At 37.5% G+C, this 20,158-nt stretch overlaps 1 protein-coding gene and 1 long non-coding RNA gene across 4 annotated transcripts; one reads left to right on the top strand and one right to left on the bottom strand.

Annotated features, from left to right (window-relative positions):
• Nucleotides 1–426: 426 nt before the first annotated feature.
• On the bottom strand, nt 427–14,794 carry LOC121732492 (probable aminopeptidase NPEPL1). Of its 3 annotated transcripts, none has more exons than XM_042122403.1 (12): nt 14,614–14,794; nt 14,079–14,242; nt 12,795–12,974; nt 10,916–11,084; nt 10,490–10,665; nt 9,569–9,796; nt 8,981–9,126; nt 8,375–8,439; nt 7,966–8,057; nt 2,899–3,075; nt 2,231–2,341; nt 427–1,580 (listed from the first exon to the last, which is right to left on the bottom strand). In XM_042122403.1, the coding sequence occupies exons 2-12, from the start codon at nt 14,232–14,234 to the stop codon at nt 1,482–1,484; spliced, it is 1,599 nt and encodes a 532-aa protein (XP_041978337.1). In that variant the 5' UTR covers nt 14,235–14,242; nt 14,614–14,794; the 3' UTR covers nt 427–1,481. The 3 variants fall into 3 exon arrangements, with proteins under 3 accessions (XP_041978337.1, XP_041978329.1, XP_041978343.1); XM_042122395.1 differs by lacking the exon at nt 14,614–14,794 and adding an exon at nt 14,431–14,562; XM_042122409.1 differs by lacking the exon at nt 14,614–14,794 and adding an exon at nt 14,343–14,361.
• LOC121732690 lies at nt 4,587–19,715 on the top strand. Its single transcript, XR_006036423.1, has 3 exons — nt 4,587–4,597; nt 5,134–5,137; nt 19,513–19,715. It is a non-coding gene; the product is annotated as an uncharacterized LOC121732690 (long non-coding RNA).
• Nucleotides 19,716–20,158: the final 443 nt, after the last annotated feature.

Genomic DNA, 20,158 nt, shown 5'->3' with positions numbered 1-20,158 from the left:
GTAAATATAGAAAATAAACAATTGCTTGTTGTCTTTTATTCAAACCTGTCTGCCCCATAAAGTTAATATACCTAGCGGAATAGAGCAACAATCTCGAGCTGTCAAACGAAACCGAAATTGGTTTACATCTGTGTGAAAAATATGTGTACGTATACACTTACACAAGCATGATTGAACATGATTTCTATGAGATTTAAATTGTCAACGTGCGGCACGTGCCGACTGGACGTCAAAAAAAGAGTGCTGCTGTCATGTATCACACGTCTCTTTTTACCACGCAGTGTTGCTGATAGTGACATCTCTCTTGCTCAGGCCTTTCTCTATTCCGCTAGGTATATTAACTTTATGGTCTGCCCCGAAAAACATTGACATCTGATGAAAAGCTGTGGAACTAGAATATTCACTTGATTAAAATAAAACAGAAAATATTTAAAAACCTTTAATACAATCTTATTTAATGGTGAACACATGACAATGTATAGTTTTACTACAAATTAAATGGTTTGTATATCATAATTCTTATGGTATGAAAACGGCACACTCTGTAGTTCTTTGAAACATCTACCGTCATAAACAACACCAACGCCTCTAGTACACCGACCGACGCTGCGGAACGCGAAATAGGAATAGAGCGAGATGCCATATTATAACGCATTGTCGTGTGGCGAGTGAGACAGCAAATCGGTTCGCCGCTGTTTCGCGTTTTTGTAGCGTCGATGTACTAGAGGCGAGGGTTGATAGATTGGTCTGAATCAACCCCTAAGAGTATAATAATCATAAAAATGTTTTATAATAGAACCACAGTAGATGGTATTTTTTGCCACTATGGGTCTAATATTGATTGGGTAACAACGAAATATGGCCTAGCGACTATTACAAATATTATTAAATATATTTTATTGGGTAAGTAATTATAGGACTTTTTGTATGTAACAATATTATTGTCTATAAGAATAATCCAACCGGTACAGTCTAAAAACATTTGCTTAAAACTGTCATATTTGGATTTTATTTGATGTTAATGTGCATAATGTTTGCATTATGTTTGAAACCTATTATTAACAAATAAACATGAAAATTAAAAATACATATGGTTTAGTTGTTACAAACGCTAAATCTTAAATTAACTTACATCTCATAAGCCTCACATTTTATTAAAAGCCTATCTGAGGTATGTTAGTGTTGTTAAAATACAGTTTACATTACTAGTGTATAAAAATAAAGACATAAAATGCATAAAATATATAAATGATAAGATTCTTTAGTGGCACCTTACAAATACCTTTTATTTTATCCACAATCTTTCTTCTGGCTGGTTTCCTTGCTGGTTGACTCGTTAACTATCCTGGGGGCTTACTAATTTTCTTACTGGTTTGTTAACTTGCTGGTTGGCTAGTTATCCTGTTGGTTGGCTAGCTATCTTGCTGGTTGGCTAGTTAACTCACTGGTTGGCTAGTTGACTTGCTGGTTGGCTTGCTAGTTTACTGCGGCGGGCTGAGCGCCTTCAGCAGACGGCTGTTGGTGTATCCGCCGAAGAGCACGTTCAGCAACGCTACTCCGTACCCCGTGGCGCGCTCACCCTGTACAGAATTACAATTAAGTATTTATCTATTTTTTAATGAAATTGGTAATATACACGTTGTGCACTGACCTCCATTATCCAAGTACGCTGGCTGGACTTATGATACCCACCTGCTTTTTGTGCCTATCTGAAGCGGAATCAGCGCCCCCAATGCGGGGGAGAAGTAAATTTGACGTAAATTGCAAATGGCCGCTTAATCATTATTGGTGGTCACCACTAGTATTAGTTCCAAGTACTCTCACCACTGCTATCAGCACCAATATGGCGACTTTCAAACGTCATTTTTACGTCAGATTTAGTTCTCTTCCGCCGCATTGGGGGCGCTGATTCCGCTTCAAATAGGCACAAAAAATAGTCGTCATTTCAAAGGGTATCATAAGTCCAGCGTACTTGTATAATGGAGGTCAGTGATGTTATGCAAAAACTACTAAGCATATTTTGAAGAAATGTGTGGTAGGCTTTGGATTCACACAAAGAGTACATTAAAATGCAGAGCTAGCAACAACGATAGCTATTACATAACTATCTCTAACCCGCAGCTTTGAAATACTGATTACACAATTGATACTTTCAACCCTCTTGAGTGCAGCAATCAGCTTTGGCTGTTAGAGAGATAAGATATTAATGGTGATGAGATAATATACTCACGATGTGTGCGGGCGAGGCCATGTCGACGTGAAGCCAGTCGCCGGGGTAGTCAAACCCGAGGTGCGACAGCACGAACAGGCCGGCACACGACGGCTGCGCGTTGCCGCGATCCTGTACAAACAGTCAGTGACATTTTAAGTAAAAACATACTAAAATGCTTATACCGTCTTGAACAAGTTATTTCATACGTATCCGACAAAGTGTATGTTATCTCTCGTATAAAGACACAGAAAGTTATAAACTATGTACTTAAATATTTTTTAGGTAAGGGGGACATGGCTGACTCGACCGGGTTAATACGGCCTGCCAGAAAACCGGCGTGAATTATTGCTTGTTGTGTTTCACGCACTATATGGGGTAAACGGAGGTTGAACGTACGCAGCGGACGGATTTGTTGCTTTGTATTGATTTTTTTGGTACTGCGTGCACTGGAACGTCATTTTTGCGCCTGACAAATTATTATAAATGACGACGCTCCGTTCGCACTGTACGCTCCGATTTTCGAGCTTTAAGGGTGTATAAGGCTGGACGTTGGTGACTATAACATTGGTTGGCTATTTGTCACAATGGCAACGCGGAATCGAATCCACGATAAGTCAAGAGCCAGCCACGCTCTAAACCACTAGATCACGGAAATGTTAGTATCTGAGTATCTGGCGTCAACATACAGCAACACTGTTCTTCATGTCGGCCATGGCGCTGCTGAACTCGCGGAAGTGCAGGTCGGGGGCGAAGGGCAGCGCGTGCGCGAGGTCGCCTGACGCGCGGCCGGCGCGCACGCACCGCGCCTCCAGTGCGTCGCGGTTGCTGAGGATGGCCGCGTGGTGCTTGCCCGTCGCTGTGCCCTGGGGGAAGATGAATCTTTTAAACGTTTCATCTCAGTTATAATAATGTTTTGATATTTGTGATTTGGTACAAGAAAATAGGGTAGGTTTTTATGTGGACACCAGGCAACTAAACTAAGTGCCAAGATTACGACAAGACAAGGCATAAAGTTTTGTGCACAGAAATGGATCTAGTTAGAACCGCTATGTCGCTACAATTTGTATGAACACGAGCGTGTCACTTTTTTCATACCTTCAGTGACGTCACAAGAGCGCTTTAGTGATGGGAATACCCGTACGCGCGGAATCGATTCGAAGGCATCGCCGCGCCCCGTCTCTTTTGCCACTTTAATAGGTGTATCGATTTTTTTTATCGATTATTATTTACGTGCTTGCCAGGACAGCTAGTGATATATTATTCTAAACTAAACAGGAACATAAATACATATTACAGAAAATATAATTATCGAGTCACAAAATTTATCATAGCGAACATTATCATACCTCTGTTTCATGTCTGTTTCGAAAATCGATTAATTAGAATCGAGAATATGTACAACACTATTTGCTTCATTTGACAGAAAAATGAGAACATTGACTGTACCACGAAACTAAGCGATGAGTGAAAGTATCGATTGTTTTATTTCCATTGCGCGCTCAATAGCGGACAAACAGAACGGGCTCTATAATTTTCTAATTAAAGCGGCAATGTATTATGAATCATGGGGTACACACGCAGTTACGTAGATTTCATGGTAAAAACTGCAACCACCCACGATTGACATTAAATAATTGATTTTAAAATAAAGGACACATGATTTAATAATAAAATTACTTACCGATGAAAGGAAACGTATCCACTATTTAGACCAACGTTTCTAGTCGAATTTCCACAGCCCAATACGGCACAATTAGACATTTTTAGAATTCCGATTGACGTCCGATTCCGATAATGGTGGAGCGCAGACTAAAGAACAAACTTTCGAAAGATTGACATTGTACAACCTTTGGGAACGCGATGGCACGCGAAGTACATACACATGGCCTATCTAACTAGATCCATTTCTGTGGTTTTGTGCATCGTTTGCACTTGTGCCTTATCCTATAACGACAGTATAAGCGCAAGGAAATAGAATATCAGTTCTATTTCCTTGCGCTTCTACTATCAATTTATTATTTGTCACAATTTTTGAAGCAAAAGGGCCTTGATGAAACTTTTTGTCTATTTTTCTATTGAAACTAACGCTATGGCAATAATAAGGTGTAGTCAAGACTTACGGAGACCCACGTACCCCGACTGCTTTTATTGAGCAGAATATTAGTCAGTGTTAACGATTTGGAATATGTTCCAAATATTTATTTAAATTAGATAATAAGACAATGGAGGACATCTCTTACACAAATGAATTAAGTTCAAGTCTAAATGATGAAAATCCTACCAATAACTTGATAGACTCAATTAAACTGAGGAAAAATAAATGTAATTTGATTAATCTGGTGCATCAGAATTTACAAGGTAGGTAGGTAAAGAACTTGAAATTGAGTTATTTTTAAAGGAATTTAACATTGATATTATGTGTATATCTGAACATTGGTTCAAATCAAATGAACTCATTTTCAATTTCAATAATCACCAGATAGCAAGTTCGTTCAGTAGAGAAAATGCCATTAGAGGAGGCTCTCTCATTTTAATCAGAAATAATTTGAAGTTTAAGGAACGTAAGGATATCGTGAGTCTCTCTACTGAACGAATAATAGAAGTGGCGTGCATAGAGCTGAGCCATCTAATCATTGTGGGCGTATACAGGCCTCCATCAGGGTTATACGATTCTTTTGAAGTAACAATGGAACAAATTTTGTCAAAAGTATGTGCATCTAATAAAAAGGTTATTATATGTGTTGATTTTAACATTAATTTATTAGATTTAACCTCCACTACTGTTAGATTCACATCTTTATTTCAATCGTATAACCTTCAGTTTGTTTCAGGAACCTACAAAGGTCTGTGATACTACAGCCACTTGTATTGACAACATATTTACTAATCTTATTCCTGATAAAAAAGAAATAATTAATAAGCTAAGTTCTGATCACTGTGGACAAATAGCTTATTTTAATATGAAATGTGACAGTGACGCGAAGAAAAATCTTGTGTTTATTCCTGTGACCACAAAACGTTTTGAGCAATTTAGAAGTAAATTAAATTCAAATATCCATTTATTGGATAGGTCACATAGCTCTGATGAAGCTTTTAATAAATTACTTAAGGTGATAAGAACTCAATTTAATTCAATATTTACTTCTAAAACGGTTAGAAACAGTAATAAAAAAACTAAATTTATTAATTGGGCAACAAAAGGAATAAAAATAAGTAGGAAAAGATTATATGACTTATACGAAAGGCGTATTAATAATAGTGAAGTATTTAAAGCATATGTTAAAAACTACTCAAAAACCTTCAGAAAAGTTTGTAAAGCTGCTAAAGCCTTATATATAAAAATAAAATTAAAAACTCTAAAAATAAAATCAAAACAACATGGCAGGTAATAGCTGGTGAGACTGGAAATGTCACCTGTCGTAGCTCTGATTTTGAACTATACTTTGAAAATAAAAAGATTACTAATGATCAAGAAGTTGCGACGGTCTTTGAAAAGTTTTCTTGCTGACATTCCGGTCTCAACTACAAAAAATTTAAATTCTTCGCCTGAAGCTGCCGAAAAGCTACTCAGAGACAATGTAAAGGAATGTGATGTCAATTTTAAGTTTAGAGAAATTAACCCCAGAAATAATATTGATACCTTTAAATTGTTGAGTATTAAAAATACTGCTGATCTCTAGGGCATGTCCACAAAAATTATTAGATCAATAATTGACATCGTAGCTCCTCATTTAGCAATGATTTTCAATGACTGTATAAAAAATGGTGACTGACTTAATGAAGCATAGCAAGATTGTTCCTTTATTCAAAGCCGGAACTAAATCGGATCCCACGAATTTCAGGCCTATATCAATTCACCGAGCTTTAGTAAAATATTTGAAAAAAATATTTTAAAACAATTACTAGTACATTTTAATTCAAATAATTTACTACATGATAATCAATACGGATTTACTAAGGGTCGATCCACAACGGATGCTGGTATAGGACTTCTTTGCAGTATTTTTGAGGCATGGGAGGAGTCGCAGGATGCCTTAGGTGTGTTTTGCGATCTCTCCAAAGCCTTCGATTGTGTTGAGCATGCTACATTGATCAGGAAATTGCGCCACTACGGAATTTAAGACTCTGCTCTCAGCCTTTTGACTTCTTACCTTAAAAATAGCACTCAAAGGGTTGAGGTAAATAGTAAAAGGTCCAAAGGAACCAAAATAGAATTAGGTGTCCCACAGGGATCTATATTAGGCCCATTTCTTTCTCTCATCTATATAAATGACTTACCTTATCTAGTTAAGGGCAATAATAATGAGACAGTGCTTTTTGCTGATGACACTTCACTTATTTTTAAAGTGAAGCGATAACAGTCGAACTACGACGAGGTAAACAGTGCTCTCTCAAAAATAGTACATTGGTTTAATGTTAATAACTTACTTTTAAATTCTAGTAAAACTAAATGTATAAAGTTTACTTTGCCCAATGTTAGGCAAGTCCAAACCAATGTAGTATTAAATGATGAGAAGATGAATTTAGTAGACAACACTGTATTCTTAGGTATAACACTTGATAGTAAATTACAGTGGGGTCCTCATATTGTTAATCTTGCAGGTATGCATAGTTCTGCAGCATATGCAGTCAGAAAAATTAGGGAAATTTCTGACAAAGACACGGCACGATTAGTATATTTTAGTTATTTTCATAGTAGGATGTCGTATGGAATCCTTTTATGGGGAAACGCTGCCGACATTAATACAATATTTGTGCTGCAGAAGCGAGCCATACGTTCTATTTATAAAATGTCTGCTTTAGAATCTCTGCGAGGTAAATTTTGGATAATGTAATATATGTTAGAAAAAATATAAGTAAATTTAAAGTTAAAAGTGATATTCACTCTAGGAATACTAGAAATAAGCACAAGCTAGATATGCCGGTGATCAGACTTAGTAGTCAGTAAATCTTTTAAAGGTCAATGTACGGCGTACCGGCGTAAGAAACTCGCACGGGGCCCACTTTTTTACCAAAAAAAGTGAGAAAAAAATTAATCTTTTAAAATAAAGTTTACAATTTTGTAACTAAATATTATATACAATATCCACATACATAATAATTGTAAGTCCTATAATAATGAAGAAGTAGCCTTGCAAGAAGCCATCCTACTCCCAAGGTGTGCCATCGTTTATGAAATCATTGACCTTATAATAGGCTTTGGCACACAAACGTTCTTTAACTACTTTTTTAAATTTATTAATGGAAAGATTTTGAACGTTTTCTGGGATTTTGTTGCTTTACAACAAAATCCCAGAAACCGTTCAAAATCTTTCCATTAATAAATTTAAAAAAGTTCTTGGATGGCTTCTTGCAAGGCTACTTCTTCATTATTATAGGACTTACAATTATGTATGTGGATATTGTATATAATATTTAGTTACAAAATTGTAAACTTTATTTTAAAAGATTAATTTTTTTCTCACTTTTTTTGGTAAAAAAGTGGGCCCCGTGCGAGTTTCTTACGCCGGTTCTTCTCGCCGGGTTAGTTCCCGAACCGGTGGTAGGCATCATGTAGGACATTCTGAAAACATTTATTTTAAATTTATTCAGAAATAAAACAATTTTGATTTTGATTTTTGACTGACAGATTTTAGGGGCAAAATGGCGGATTTCCATTGTCTAACTGTCACTTTGTGTATTCTTCCGTAGAAGAAAGAAACCGTTTCTATGGTAACCATGCTACACCTGCAGGTGTTGATGTTTTTTCTCACCTGTGCTCCAGTGAGCGTGGCCATGTCGACGATGGTGGTGGCCTTGAGGTCGCGGTGCGCGTACGTCACGCCATCCGCCAGCACCAGACGGCCTGCAAGTGCGTTTTTTTTACAATTTAGATAATTATCATCGCAAGAAATTGTAAATGCAAAAGTGTGTCTGTCTGTCTATTACCTCTTCACGCCCAAATCGCTGAATCGATTTTGCTGAAATTTTGTATGGGGATACTTTGAGTCCCAGGAAAGGACATAAGATTTTTATGCCGGAAAAATGTACGGTTCAGGCGTGATAAACGAACTTTAGCGTAACGGAGTTGCGGGTGTCAACTATTATTATAAGTATGTTTATCTGCATCTAGCGCCTATAGTAATAATAATAATCTTTAAAGCAGTAAAAATGATGATTTACCTTCAGCGTCAGTGTTGTTGATCTCCACAGTCCTTCCTGAATACAGCTGGTGGATATCATCAGGCCTGTAAATATAATTTTTCGTCAATAAATTCTGTGCGTTTAAAAAGTACCTAATACCTAAGCTAACGCTGTTTGCAGACTGGCGTAGGCCAGTCAGCTCAGTCGGCCATTATGTTTAGCATGTTTATATTATGTTTTTGTCCCTGTGTATGTGTGCAGTTTATGTGTGTTTTGTCCCTGTATAAGTGCATATTTTTTTTTATGAAATAAGGGGGCAAACGAGCAAACGGATCACCTGTTTTAAAGCAACTTCCATCGCCCATGGACACTCGCAACATAAGAAGAGCTACAGGTGCGTTGCCCGCCTTTTAAAAGGGAATAGGGGAGGGTAAGGAAAGGAATAGGGAAGGGACAAGGGTAGGTAAACTCAATCACTCGGCGAAACACAGCCGCGCACGTGCTCTAGGCTCTACCACGTATTAAAAGTATATGTGAGTTTGCAGATTGGCGTCAGTTCAGTCGCCTATTGTGTTTAGCATGTTTATATGTTTCTGTCCCTGTATATGTGTGTGTGTTTGTGTGTGACCGTGTGTGTGTGTGTACCTGGTGGCGCGCGGGCCGACGCTGTTCTCGGCGAGGCAGAGCACGGCGTGGAGCTGGGCGCGGCAGCCGGCAAGCACGGTGGACCGGAACGCGCCCAGCACGCCCGCCGCGCCGCCGCAGTCGCCCTTCATGCCTAGCATCGACGACTGGAATACAAGGGAAATATAAGTACTGGTGACATAGGGCAGGTCTAAAATGGATGATGAAAGAAATATATGTAAAAATCAGAGAGCTAGCTAAGCTTAGCCTAAAAACCGTGTTATTGTTGCGGACCAATCGAAGCTTCGAGAATTACGCTATCGAATTTCTGGAATTCGGTCAGAGAACTATTAAAAGTGTTGCCTTAATACGATAGCACGACTCGGGGCTTACCACTGATTGAACCGCCACAATATAAAAGTCTTAACACTAGACATAATATAGCTTACCTAATTCTGTAAATTATAATAAAATGTATATTACAGTAAAATGATGTTCAGTGAAAAATGAACATAATTTTAGTGGATTAAATTAAATTATTAATATATATTATAATAATAGAATAGCTTATTATATTCTATTCAGATCAATAAATTAAGAATAACATACCGGGGACTTCATGCTCAGGCCACCAGTGTCATATATGATGCCCTTGCCGACCCAGGCCACGCTCTCGGTGGCCGAGGGCGGGCGGTAGGACAGCACCACGAGAGCGGGCGGCTGTTCCGCGGCCTTCCCCACACCGTAGATGCCGCCCATGCCGCGCGCTTTCAGCTCCTCGCCTCGGATGACGGTGGGCGGAGCCAGGTCGAGCTCCTTGGCTACTTTGTGCGCTTCCTGAAAGGAAAAAAAAGGTCAAATACTGAACAATGTCTTGTGCAAACTAATCATGAAATGAAAAATAGAATGAAATCATACAATTTACAAATTAACAATGCTTAGTGCCAAAAGTGTATTTAAGACTGTGGACAGGCATCATAGAGAAAAATAAACATACATTGGGACTGGCATTTTCTGTCGTCAATCATTTAGGGATAAATGATTGAGGACACAAATACACAAATTGAATACAATAATTAAAATATAATATTTATAACCTCCTCGTTTCTTGGAAGTCGGTTAAAAATTGTTTCTGTCTGTAACCTCTTTACACATAAAGTGAAGGCGCCGTTTGTTATATTTCTATGAATTGTTGCCGCATATAATTTATAACGCCATGTGTTGTTGTGTTTGTGCACTGTTATGACATTGGACGAGGTCTTATCGATCCTGTCCTATATATAATCCTCTCTTTCCCTCGATATCCGCTGCGCGAGTTTGGCGCCACTTGCGCCAATAGTGAAGTTCGTCGCAAATCGTAGCCGCTGGACTGAAAGAGTGAAGTTCTTTCTGTTCCGCTTGAGCCGCGCTCCGCTAACCGCACCGCGCTACGCTAAAAGCCGCGAATTTTCTATAACCGCTAAAAAGGGGGCCCCTTTTTAGCGGTTATAGAAAATTCGCGACAGATGTGACGCTGAAAATCCGCTGTACCTCAATAAACGCATCAATGGTCATAATGTTAGCCGGCATGTCAGTGATCATGGCCGCTAGACGCACGGAGTTGACCACATCCTGCACGGTGCACAGCTCGTCTGATGACAGAGTCGTCTCCAGAAGAACAGGGTCCATGAGCTCCACATCCTCACAGTCACCCTCTTGGGAGTAATCTGTATTTAATTAATCAGGTATTAGTATTTTCTTTTAGAGACCATTAAGTAAGAGAGTATGTATGTTCTGTATATTATGTATATTGTGATATTCCTAAACATTCTATGTACATAATATTATGTTATTTTGTACAGTTTGCTGTTTGGCCTAAATAAAATAAAATTATGAGCAGAAAATGACTGAGCAAGTTTAATAATCCTCATATTATTAATCATTTCATAAACTATAATATTAATGTGATTTGTTTACCAGGCTGTGCCAATTGTATTTCCACAGTCAGATTTCTCTTAGTGGGAGTGACTGGGCTGCTGGGCCCATCGGTGGGCAGGGGCCCGAGTGCAGAGCGAGCCGAGTACAGTGGCACACAGCGTGCAATAGCCACTGCACTGGCCAACAAGTCTCTCTTGCGACATACCAGCTGCAAAAAAAATTAAATTAATTTCAATTGTTACAGAACCGGGGTATTTAATCAAGATGTACAGTACTCCCAAATTAATAATGCGCATAGAAATCTTCGCTAATTGCCGTAATCACGAAAACACCCGAATCTATGAAACTTGCATTTTGGACCTTGTTCAAAGGAAATAGAAGTAAATATATTATATAGCCGGTGGCTGTCCGCTGTCGCCGGTCCGTCAATAAGTGCCGGGAGGCCATCGCGGCGTTACCACGGTAACGTCCAAGGAACGTCAGTCGCCTCTGCGTCGCTGCAAAGCGCTGTTTTTTTTAAACTTAAGTTTAAAACAGCGCTTGGAGCGACGTCTTCCGACGCTCGGGAAATACGACCGTTGCCGAAAAATTACGAAAATTTCTATGCGCATTATCACTTTGGGAACACTGTACTTAAAAATACATAGTACACTCTTATTTGAAATATCATTATCAGAGTGTATGTTTTCAGCTTATCAGTTTTATGTGTGTGCCTACTTTGGCGTGTGATAACATTTATATTTATTAATCACTTCACCCATTATGCACAATAAACTATTTGCTTAAATTTCAACACAATGTATATAATATAGCAATAGCAATAATTCATATATATAATTGATTGTACTGTCGGTTCTTGGTGGAAATTTTACCAAATTGTAAAAAATACCATGATGCTGACAACCCTAATATTTGTTTTGATTATATTTAATTATTCAAAACTACCGACGTTAAGTACACCTGATGATGATTTATATCGAAACCGGTCGTGTTTAAGTTAAATTTTGTAGTAATTAATGAATATAGTGGAAAAAGTGCAAGTAATATTGTGTTTTATTTGTGTTTAGCAATAATTCAATTTGATATATTTTCTTTCTGTATGAAAATAAATGGATAATGGATAGATACAAAGTACAATATAGTAGTAAAGTATATACAAACTACAAAGCACATAGTAAAGTAAGGTTGTCTGGAAGAAAACGCTTTCAGCGGTAAGACCGCCTATTTGTACAGGTTCATATATTATTTTAAATTGTAATTTAGTTTCTAATTTTTGTACAAATAAAGCATTTTCTATCTATCTATCTAAAGTATGAATAGTAATGATTAATGAACAATAATTGCAATAATAGAATTTGATAGATTTATTGTCATACAATGCACACAATAAGATAATTATATTATGTTACATTGTACCATTGAAGAAATTGATTCATAGGCAGGCAGTTAACAGACCTATATCATTTGGTCATACTATGTAGATTTAATGTTAGACCGCTTACAGACGAACGGCACGTGTCGGCGGCACTCGACGGCAGGCGACGGCACGTGTCGGCGGCAGTCAGCGGCACGTGTTGCACAACTGCAACACGTGCCGCTGACTGCCGCCGCGTAAAGGTAAGGAGAGATGTTAGACGTGGGAGAGCCATGCTTCGGCACGAATGGGCCGGCTCGACCGGAGAAATACCACCCCCCTCTCCGTCCTCACATAACTAAGGCGCGGCCAACTAGTTCCGCGCGCACTATAGCGCAACCGTTTATTCTCGAGTGATTCGGCGACGTCACACACACACCCGCGCGTACGCAGGTAGTTACAAATACATTACAGACATAACACAACCAATCTACGCAGCCCGCAGGTCCGCCATCTGATAACGCCAACTTCTCTGATAGTACAAGTAATTTAATATTGACTCACCACAATGTACTCATCAGCAGCACTGCGAAGAGCGCTGCGCACTAGCTTACTGATGACATGAGACCGAGCCGGTGTGGCATGACGAGACACCTTGGGTGGCAGGATCCCGACAGTAGCGGCTTTTGGCCATAGCTCTACTGTATCCCCTGCACTAGCTACTGACAGCCCACGTTTCCAGGCCTGTAAAAATTACATAAGTGAGCAAAGTTAAAATATGTCTTACGATGTCCATAGTTGGTATATCTCAACATTATATAAAAACCATTTGTATGGAATTAACTTCCATACAATTGTTTTTCACTTTTTGTCATACAGCATATTCTTAAGACAAAGCCAAATGAGCGTTATTTGTGAGAGTCGTAGAATGTCGGTTCGGCAGAATTCTGCTGCATTCAGTTTCATACAAAAGTTCTGTTTGATTCATACGGTGACTCAAAATGAGTTGTCTGCCAGCTCGCACGACCAACCAAATTCAGTTCGCGGGGAGCGCGGGCAGTATTGCCAACTATGGGGATTTCCTACTAAATTTAGTGGGAAAAAATAAAAACAGTGGGTTTTTAGGGAGTAATTTGGGGATATTTTTGAGTGTAAAAATATTTTTGCAGCGTAAATGTAATATGTACATTTATTTCGTTTTTATTACTATTATTATCATTTGTATTTCTTTTATACTATTACTTAATTATTTTTACTTCATTAACATTTTTAGGGTTCCGTACCCAAAGGGTTAAAAATGGGACCCTATTACTAAGACTCCATTTTCTGTCCGTCTGTCCGTCACCAGGTTGTATCTCAATAACCACTTTAGCTAGATTTCTGAAATATTCACAGATTGTGTATATCTGTTGCCGCTATAATAACAAATTTATTGCAAGTGATAGTACTTTTCAAATATCTGGATTTACAGATAATTTTTCATATAAGGTGTGAAACTGTCCAAGCCCTCAGTATTTCCTTATTAAGTGTATTTACCCAGCTTCTTTTTCTGACATTATCTTCTGTGTCTTCTAAATATGCTACATAAATGCACAAAATTTTCAACGGTTCCATTGCACGACACAAACACCTGGTATAAACATTGGACAGCGACTGAATAAAATGCACTCATCTGGCAGCCCAACTTTCTGCGACTGAAATTCCCCGACTTATAACTCACAAAACTATGCTTGTGTGGCAGTGCAACAGAATTTCTGCCAGCAGAAATTCTGCGACTCACAAATTACGCTTGTTTGGCTTCACCCTTATAGTATTACACAGAACAGACAGAATGGAGAAACATCTTACCTCTTCTGTCACTCTTGGCTCCAGCTTGCACTTGACATCCTGCCATGACAGAGCTGAGAGGTGGGCAGGCTGTCCAATGAACAGAACAGGCTTCTGCTCGGGGTCAGACTCCGTCAGCCTAGACTTGAACTTTATGCTAACAGATGTATTAGACATCTTTCTTGCTGTAAAAAAAAAATAGGTTATATATATAAGTTTTAATACTATAGGGGCACTAGCAAGAACTCTGCATAAATGTATAACACCTATAAGTTAAATAAGCACCTCATTCTAAGGAAACTTTATAGAAGTAAGTGCCGAGTTAATTTCTGCGTGTTGTAGGTTACTTTGCAAAATAAAAAAGCTCAATTACCTGAAAATAAGGACACACGGCAAAATAAATTTGTTCGACAGACTAATATACCGCATATTGTCATGTTGACTTTAATTTATAGTTTACATTAATTCAAGAACTTAGTTACGTAAGCTAGAGGTTTAACATGCATTTAAACAAACAGAAAAGCCAAAACCGCCCGCTAACTTTCGAATGACTTACCGTTTATAACGCAAATTTTTTTAATCGATAAAAACTATATCACTACAGCTGGCGACATTTGAGAGAAGTAAAGAACTAATTTACAAACGCAAATATCGATTGAAACTAGATTTTATCTTTGTCTGCACTTAATTTTGATAAATTATTAAAATATTTGTTTTGTAAAATACTTGCCAAGTCACGTAAATTATGACAGAAACAATGACATGTCAAAAATGTCAAGTGCCGAGTGCGTCAAACATTTTTTTAAACTGGTATGCAAGGTTAGGCTTTAGCACAATGCCTTACATTTTTAAAGGACCCATAGTCGATTAAAATAGTTTATGTACAGCAAAGTAGAGCATAAATAGTAGATTGAAAATATGTTATTCATTTTTTTCTAAACCATAACCGAAACCGATAATTTGAAAAAATAAATCTGAGATAGACAGTGTGGTATCTACTTCGAATCAACTAGTTATTTCCTTTGTTTTTGTGATACTTATTTCTCGTGAAAGCGATGTTGATAGACAATAATGTACAATTAAATAGAAAAAAAAATCGGCCAAGTGCGAGTCGGACACGCGCACGAAGGGTTCCGTACCGTTATAGAGCGAAAGCAGGGAAAAAATGTTTTTTGTATGGGAGCCCCTCTTAATTATTTATTTTATTTTAATTTTGCGATTAAATATTAAAGTACACACATAGTTGAGGATTTCGTAAAAAAAAATCATGTGTCTACATAATATAGCCATTATAGATTAGGAGCCAAAAAGGGCAAAAAATCACGTTTGTTGTATGGGATCCTCCCTTGAATCTTAATTTTATTTAGTTTTTAGCACAGAGTACTTTATTATATATAGAAAGTTTTTAGTATATGTTGTTACAGCGGAATCAGATATACACAATCTGTGAAGTTTTTTTTTATTTTTTTATTGTTTTATGAAATAAGGGGGCAAACGAGCAAACGGGTCACCTGATGGAAAGCAACTTCCGTCGCCCATGGACACTCGCAGCATCAGAAGAGCTGCAAGTGCGTTGCCGGCCTTTTAAGAGGGAATAGGGTAATACGGGAGGGTAGGGAAGGGAAGGGAATAGTTGAGGGTAGGGAAGGGAATAGGGTAGGGGTTAGGGGATTGGGCCTCCGGTAAACTCACTCACTCGGCGAAACACAGCGCAAGCGCTGTTTCACGCCGGTTTTCTGTGAGAACGTGGTATTTATACGGTCGAGCCGGCCCATTCGTGCCGAAGCATGGCTCTCCCACATCTAAATTTATATGTATGTAGCATACATATTTATATGTATGTAGGCTGCCGCTTGAATCGATACACGATGTAGTTCAGACGCTTACTATCAGACGGCGCCACTAGTAGTTTCCCGTCTAGGCCTTTGAGTTATTTCTATATAAATATAATAAAGTACTCTGTGCTCTAGTCTCTACCGCTGCGGCGCGTGTGGCCGGTAGGGCCGGCAGTCCGAATTTTAGTGCACTGGAGACTGAAGTTGCTGGCGTCTTGTGGTAAGTTACAACTTTACTCTTATGAAATAAATTTCTATGTTGCTTTATGAAGGAAAAATGATACAACTTTCTAAATTGTTAGTACGATATATTATTTAAATTACAATAAACTGGAATTGTGAATAAAAATATATAAAGATAATTTCATAATGTCGTAGATAACAAATAAAAATTGTAAACAAAACACAATTAAGTACAGTAATACAATAACAACTGTCGGCACCTGAGACCAAATAGAGAAGTGAAGACAAAGTCCCATAACCGATCATTTTTTTATTGCTCCATCTTCACTTTTTCATTCGGTCTGAAGTTTTGACTTGGTATTAGGGTTGTAGCACACTGACGCTTACGCACGCGGTAAACGCATGTTCAAAACAAAACATGTAACAAAAATATGCAAATAATATTATATAACATTTCCGTAAGGAATTAGAAAAATAAAAATTCGTACAGTTAAATGATTGTCTTTTTATAATAATATTATTATATTATTATTCCATATAAGGTGTCCATATAAAGATCTCGGTAAACATATTTTAACTTAAAATCGACCCTTACCAAAGTGCAATTTAAATCTAAATTATCACAATGTTTGAAAATATTCGTATAATAAAATTACAACATTTCTGAATGCAAAAAAAAATCGCGAAAGCATGGTTACAATTAATGTGGTTTATAAAAAGTTTCCATTATTTTTAACATTTATTTAAAACTGTTTTATAAAGGAATTAGCAGGCATCATTAGCAGGCATCATCAACACTGTTAAAATTTTGTGCAGTACAGTTACTGTAAAACTGTATTAAATATACTGAATCCAATAAAAATCTGTTTATGTATCTTTAAAAGCGCAAAACCTAATAAACGCAATTTTTATCAAAACCACACAAAACTCAAGCTTGATACTTATTGCAAAACGAAAGCATAACCTTTAAACTGGGTTGCACCAACTAACTTTAACTTTAACCTTAACTATAACCGGAAAAATTGACAGATGTCGTATGAGAATATGGGGTGTTTAGACGCCATATTTAACTTTAACTTTACCCACGCCTCTGGTGCAACCCAGTCTAAATGTACTTTTAATAATTTTTTACCTTGTAACTACGAAAAGCTATTTAAAGAATTGATGAATTAATATTTTAGTCGCTACATAACTTTACTCCAAGGGGGTTATAGTTATGGCCAATAGGTAATAGTTAATACACTTGTGTAATGTACTTCGGCTGTGAAAATACATACACTACGTACGCAATGTTATATCTGTCCCAACGTGACAGATATAACATTTTACATAGACAGATATATAACGTGTAGACGTGGGAGAGCCATGCTTCGGCACGAATGGGCCGGCTCAACCGGAGAAATACCACGAGCTCATAGAAAACCGGCGTGAAACAGCACTTGCGCTGTGTTTCGCCGTGAGTTTACCGGAGGCCCAATCCCCTACCCTTTCCTACCCCCTCCTATTTCCTTCCCTACCCTCCCCTATTCCCTTCCCTACCCTCCCCTATTACTCTATTCACTCTTAAAAGGCCGGCAACGCACCTGCAGCTCTTCTGATTCTGCGAGTGTCCATGGGCGACGGAAGTTGCTTTCCTTCAGGGGATCCGTTTGCTCGTTTGCCCCCTTATTTCATTTTAAAAAATCGCAGCCACAGCGTTAAATTTGCCAGCTAACTTGATGAATAAGCCGTTCATGCGTTTTTACAAAAATATTTTAAACAATTAAGAATCTCTAACGATCAAGAATTATTCCAACTCGTATTTAATTTAAGTATTCGATGGGTCTAGGCGTCTAATTAACTGGCCTATTTAACGACAGATTTGATTTATCAATTTTGCGTGCATACATTTTGTCAAAACAAGCAATATAATAATAATTATGATATTTTATGGAACAATTGAACGTTAATTCGTCTAAATTTTCATTTACTTATAATTTTTTTTATTTGTCAACTTTCGATTAAATATAATCTAAATCTACGAGCTGAAATTCTGAACGTCTGGCTCATTATGGCGTACTAAACCTGTTTCTAATCTAACATCACTAGCCGCATTTTCACATTGAAAAACATTATAAAATTATTCACTTACAAAATAATCTAGCTCATAATTTATATTAATGAAACTTACTACTAAAATTTACATTTCATAAACACGAAAGCCATCAAAGGAATGGTAACAACTCATTGTACTCGATAAAATCATCCACACAGATATAACATGAGTAACTTAACAGTAGGCTTCAAGATTGCTGCCCTGCAAACGCGATGTAAGAAGTATTTGAAATCCAGGGAAGTCCAGTCGTAGTAGAAATACATTTGAAACAGTAAACAATAAACATGTTAGAATTATCAATATCATTACTGGCAACATCTATTTGTGGACTGTTTTGTTTCAGTGCGGAGTTACCTATTACATAATAAAGAATATACCCTGGATATTACAATAAAGTCCTAATTCGTTTATTTCAACAAACACATCTGCAACAACATACACGACTACCATTATTGTCAAATTTATAACAATAACCGATTCAAAACCCCAGGCTTATACAATTAAAAGTTTCGGTAAATTCGATTTTAATATATTTTATTATTTTTGGAGTTAACAACAAACAAATTAGTAAGTTGAGGTTGTGAGAGTGAGGTACAGCGTGCTACAAGCACACTACATGCACTAAAAAAGCTTTATTTATTTTATCAGAGGATACGAGTGTTTTATTTCAACGTATCTTTCTACTTATTTGCAGCCAAAGTTGTTCAGTTACGCCTCCGTGGTCTAGTGGTACAGAGCGCGACTCTTGACTCGGAGGTCGTGGGTTCGATTCCCGCGTTGGAAACATGTTATTTCCAAGTTTGGTTAGGACAATGCAGGCTGATCACCTGATTGTCTGACAAGTAAGATGATCCATGCGTCGGATGGGCATGTAAAAAGTTGGTCCTGCGCCTGATCTCTCGCCGGTCGTGTCGGTCTGCCGTCCCACTGGGTTATGAGAGTAGAGGAATAGAGAGTGCTCTTGTGTACTGCGCAAACACTTGGGCACTATAAAATTACTCCTGCGTAGCTTGGCCTGGTTTCAATGAAACCGGCCACCGTCACCGAAACCGGTGTGGGAGCTATATATAGTATGTTCAGTTAAAATAACTTTTAGATCTAAGAAAAAAAAATTAGCATGAATCAGATGTTATAAAAGTTTACAGTAATTTTACTGGAACAGTCATATTTAAACTTTATGAATAAAAATGAAATATGTATTTCTATCAAAGGCCTTTACTTGGCCTACAAAACTTTTTCCTGATGAGTTGAGGACGTATACGACGAAATATTACAAAAATAATATAAGACAAATTTATTCTTAAATTAAATAAAAAATATTTTAATTAAAATTTACTATCAGCAATGCTTCAATCGCAGCGACACAAACGCTCATGTGCAACCACCTTTACATCTATAAGGCGACGACAAATCAAATCATTCAACGTCTAAACCTACAAGCTTATTTACAATATAATTTGTTAGATTAAAACACAAATAAAGATTGTCTATGGTTCCGTAGTCTGTAGGAACTTATGGTTTATGTTTCAAGGTCAGTTCACACCACAACGACGTGGACCGTGGTACATTTCAAGTCATAACATAATCTCAAACTACGTACTGCGGTCTGCGCATCGCAGCGATGCCTAGCGTTTTTGTGCGAAGTGAACCTGAACACATACTCTGTACAATATGGCAACACCATTTTAACTGGATGGACTTGCGTTAATTCTCTACAGGTTTTAAAAATAAAAACAGCTTTTTACTGGCATACTGCCGATATAATTGATACGTAATTTTTAAAGTATTTAATGATTTTCCTGTGCAAGGATAAATTTGCACTGAGAATGCCTAATATTTAATGTAGCAAAAAGTAATTAAATTTCATTAATATTTAGCAACTTAGCGATGCTTAATGACTGGGAATGAGGAAGCTTATAATTTGGCAAATAAGAATAGTAATTAATTATTATTTACGGGAAAAAACGAGGTAGAGTTTTGTTTATCTC

Source organism: Aricia agestis, chromosome 1, assembly GCF_905147365.1.
Source record: "Aricia agestis chromosome 1, ilAriAges1.1, whole genome shotgun sequence".
NCBI lineage: Eukaryota > Metazoa > Arthropoda > Insecta > Lepidoptera > Lycaenidae > Aricia > Aricia agestis.
This window is presented reverse-complemented; position numbering and strand designations above follow the sequence as displayed.

Coding starts and splice junctions, on each gene's coding strand:
- LOC121732492 (XM_042122395.1), bottom strand. CDS start 14,494: ATGACAATATGCGGTATATTAGTCTGTCGAACAAATTTATTTTGCCGT. Junction 2,342..2,898: donor ACATGAAGAACAGTGTTGCT/GTATGTTGACGC, acceptor CTGTTTGTACAG/GATCGCGGCAACGCGCAGCC. Junction 1,581..2,230: donor TGGCCTCGCCCGCACACATC/GTGAGTATATTA, acceptor AATTCTGTACAG/GGTGAGCGCGCCACGGGGTA.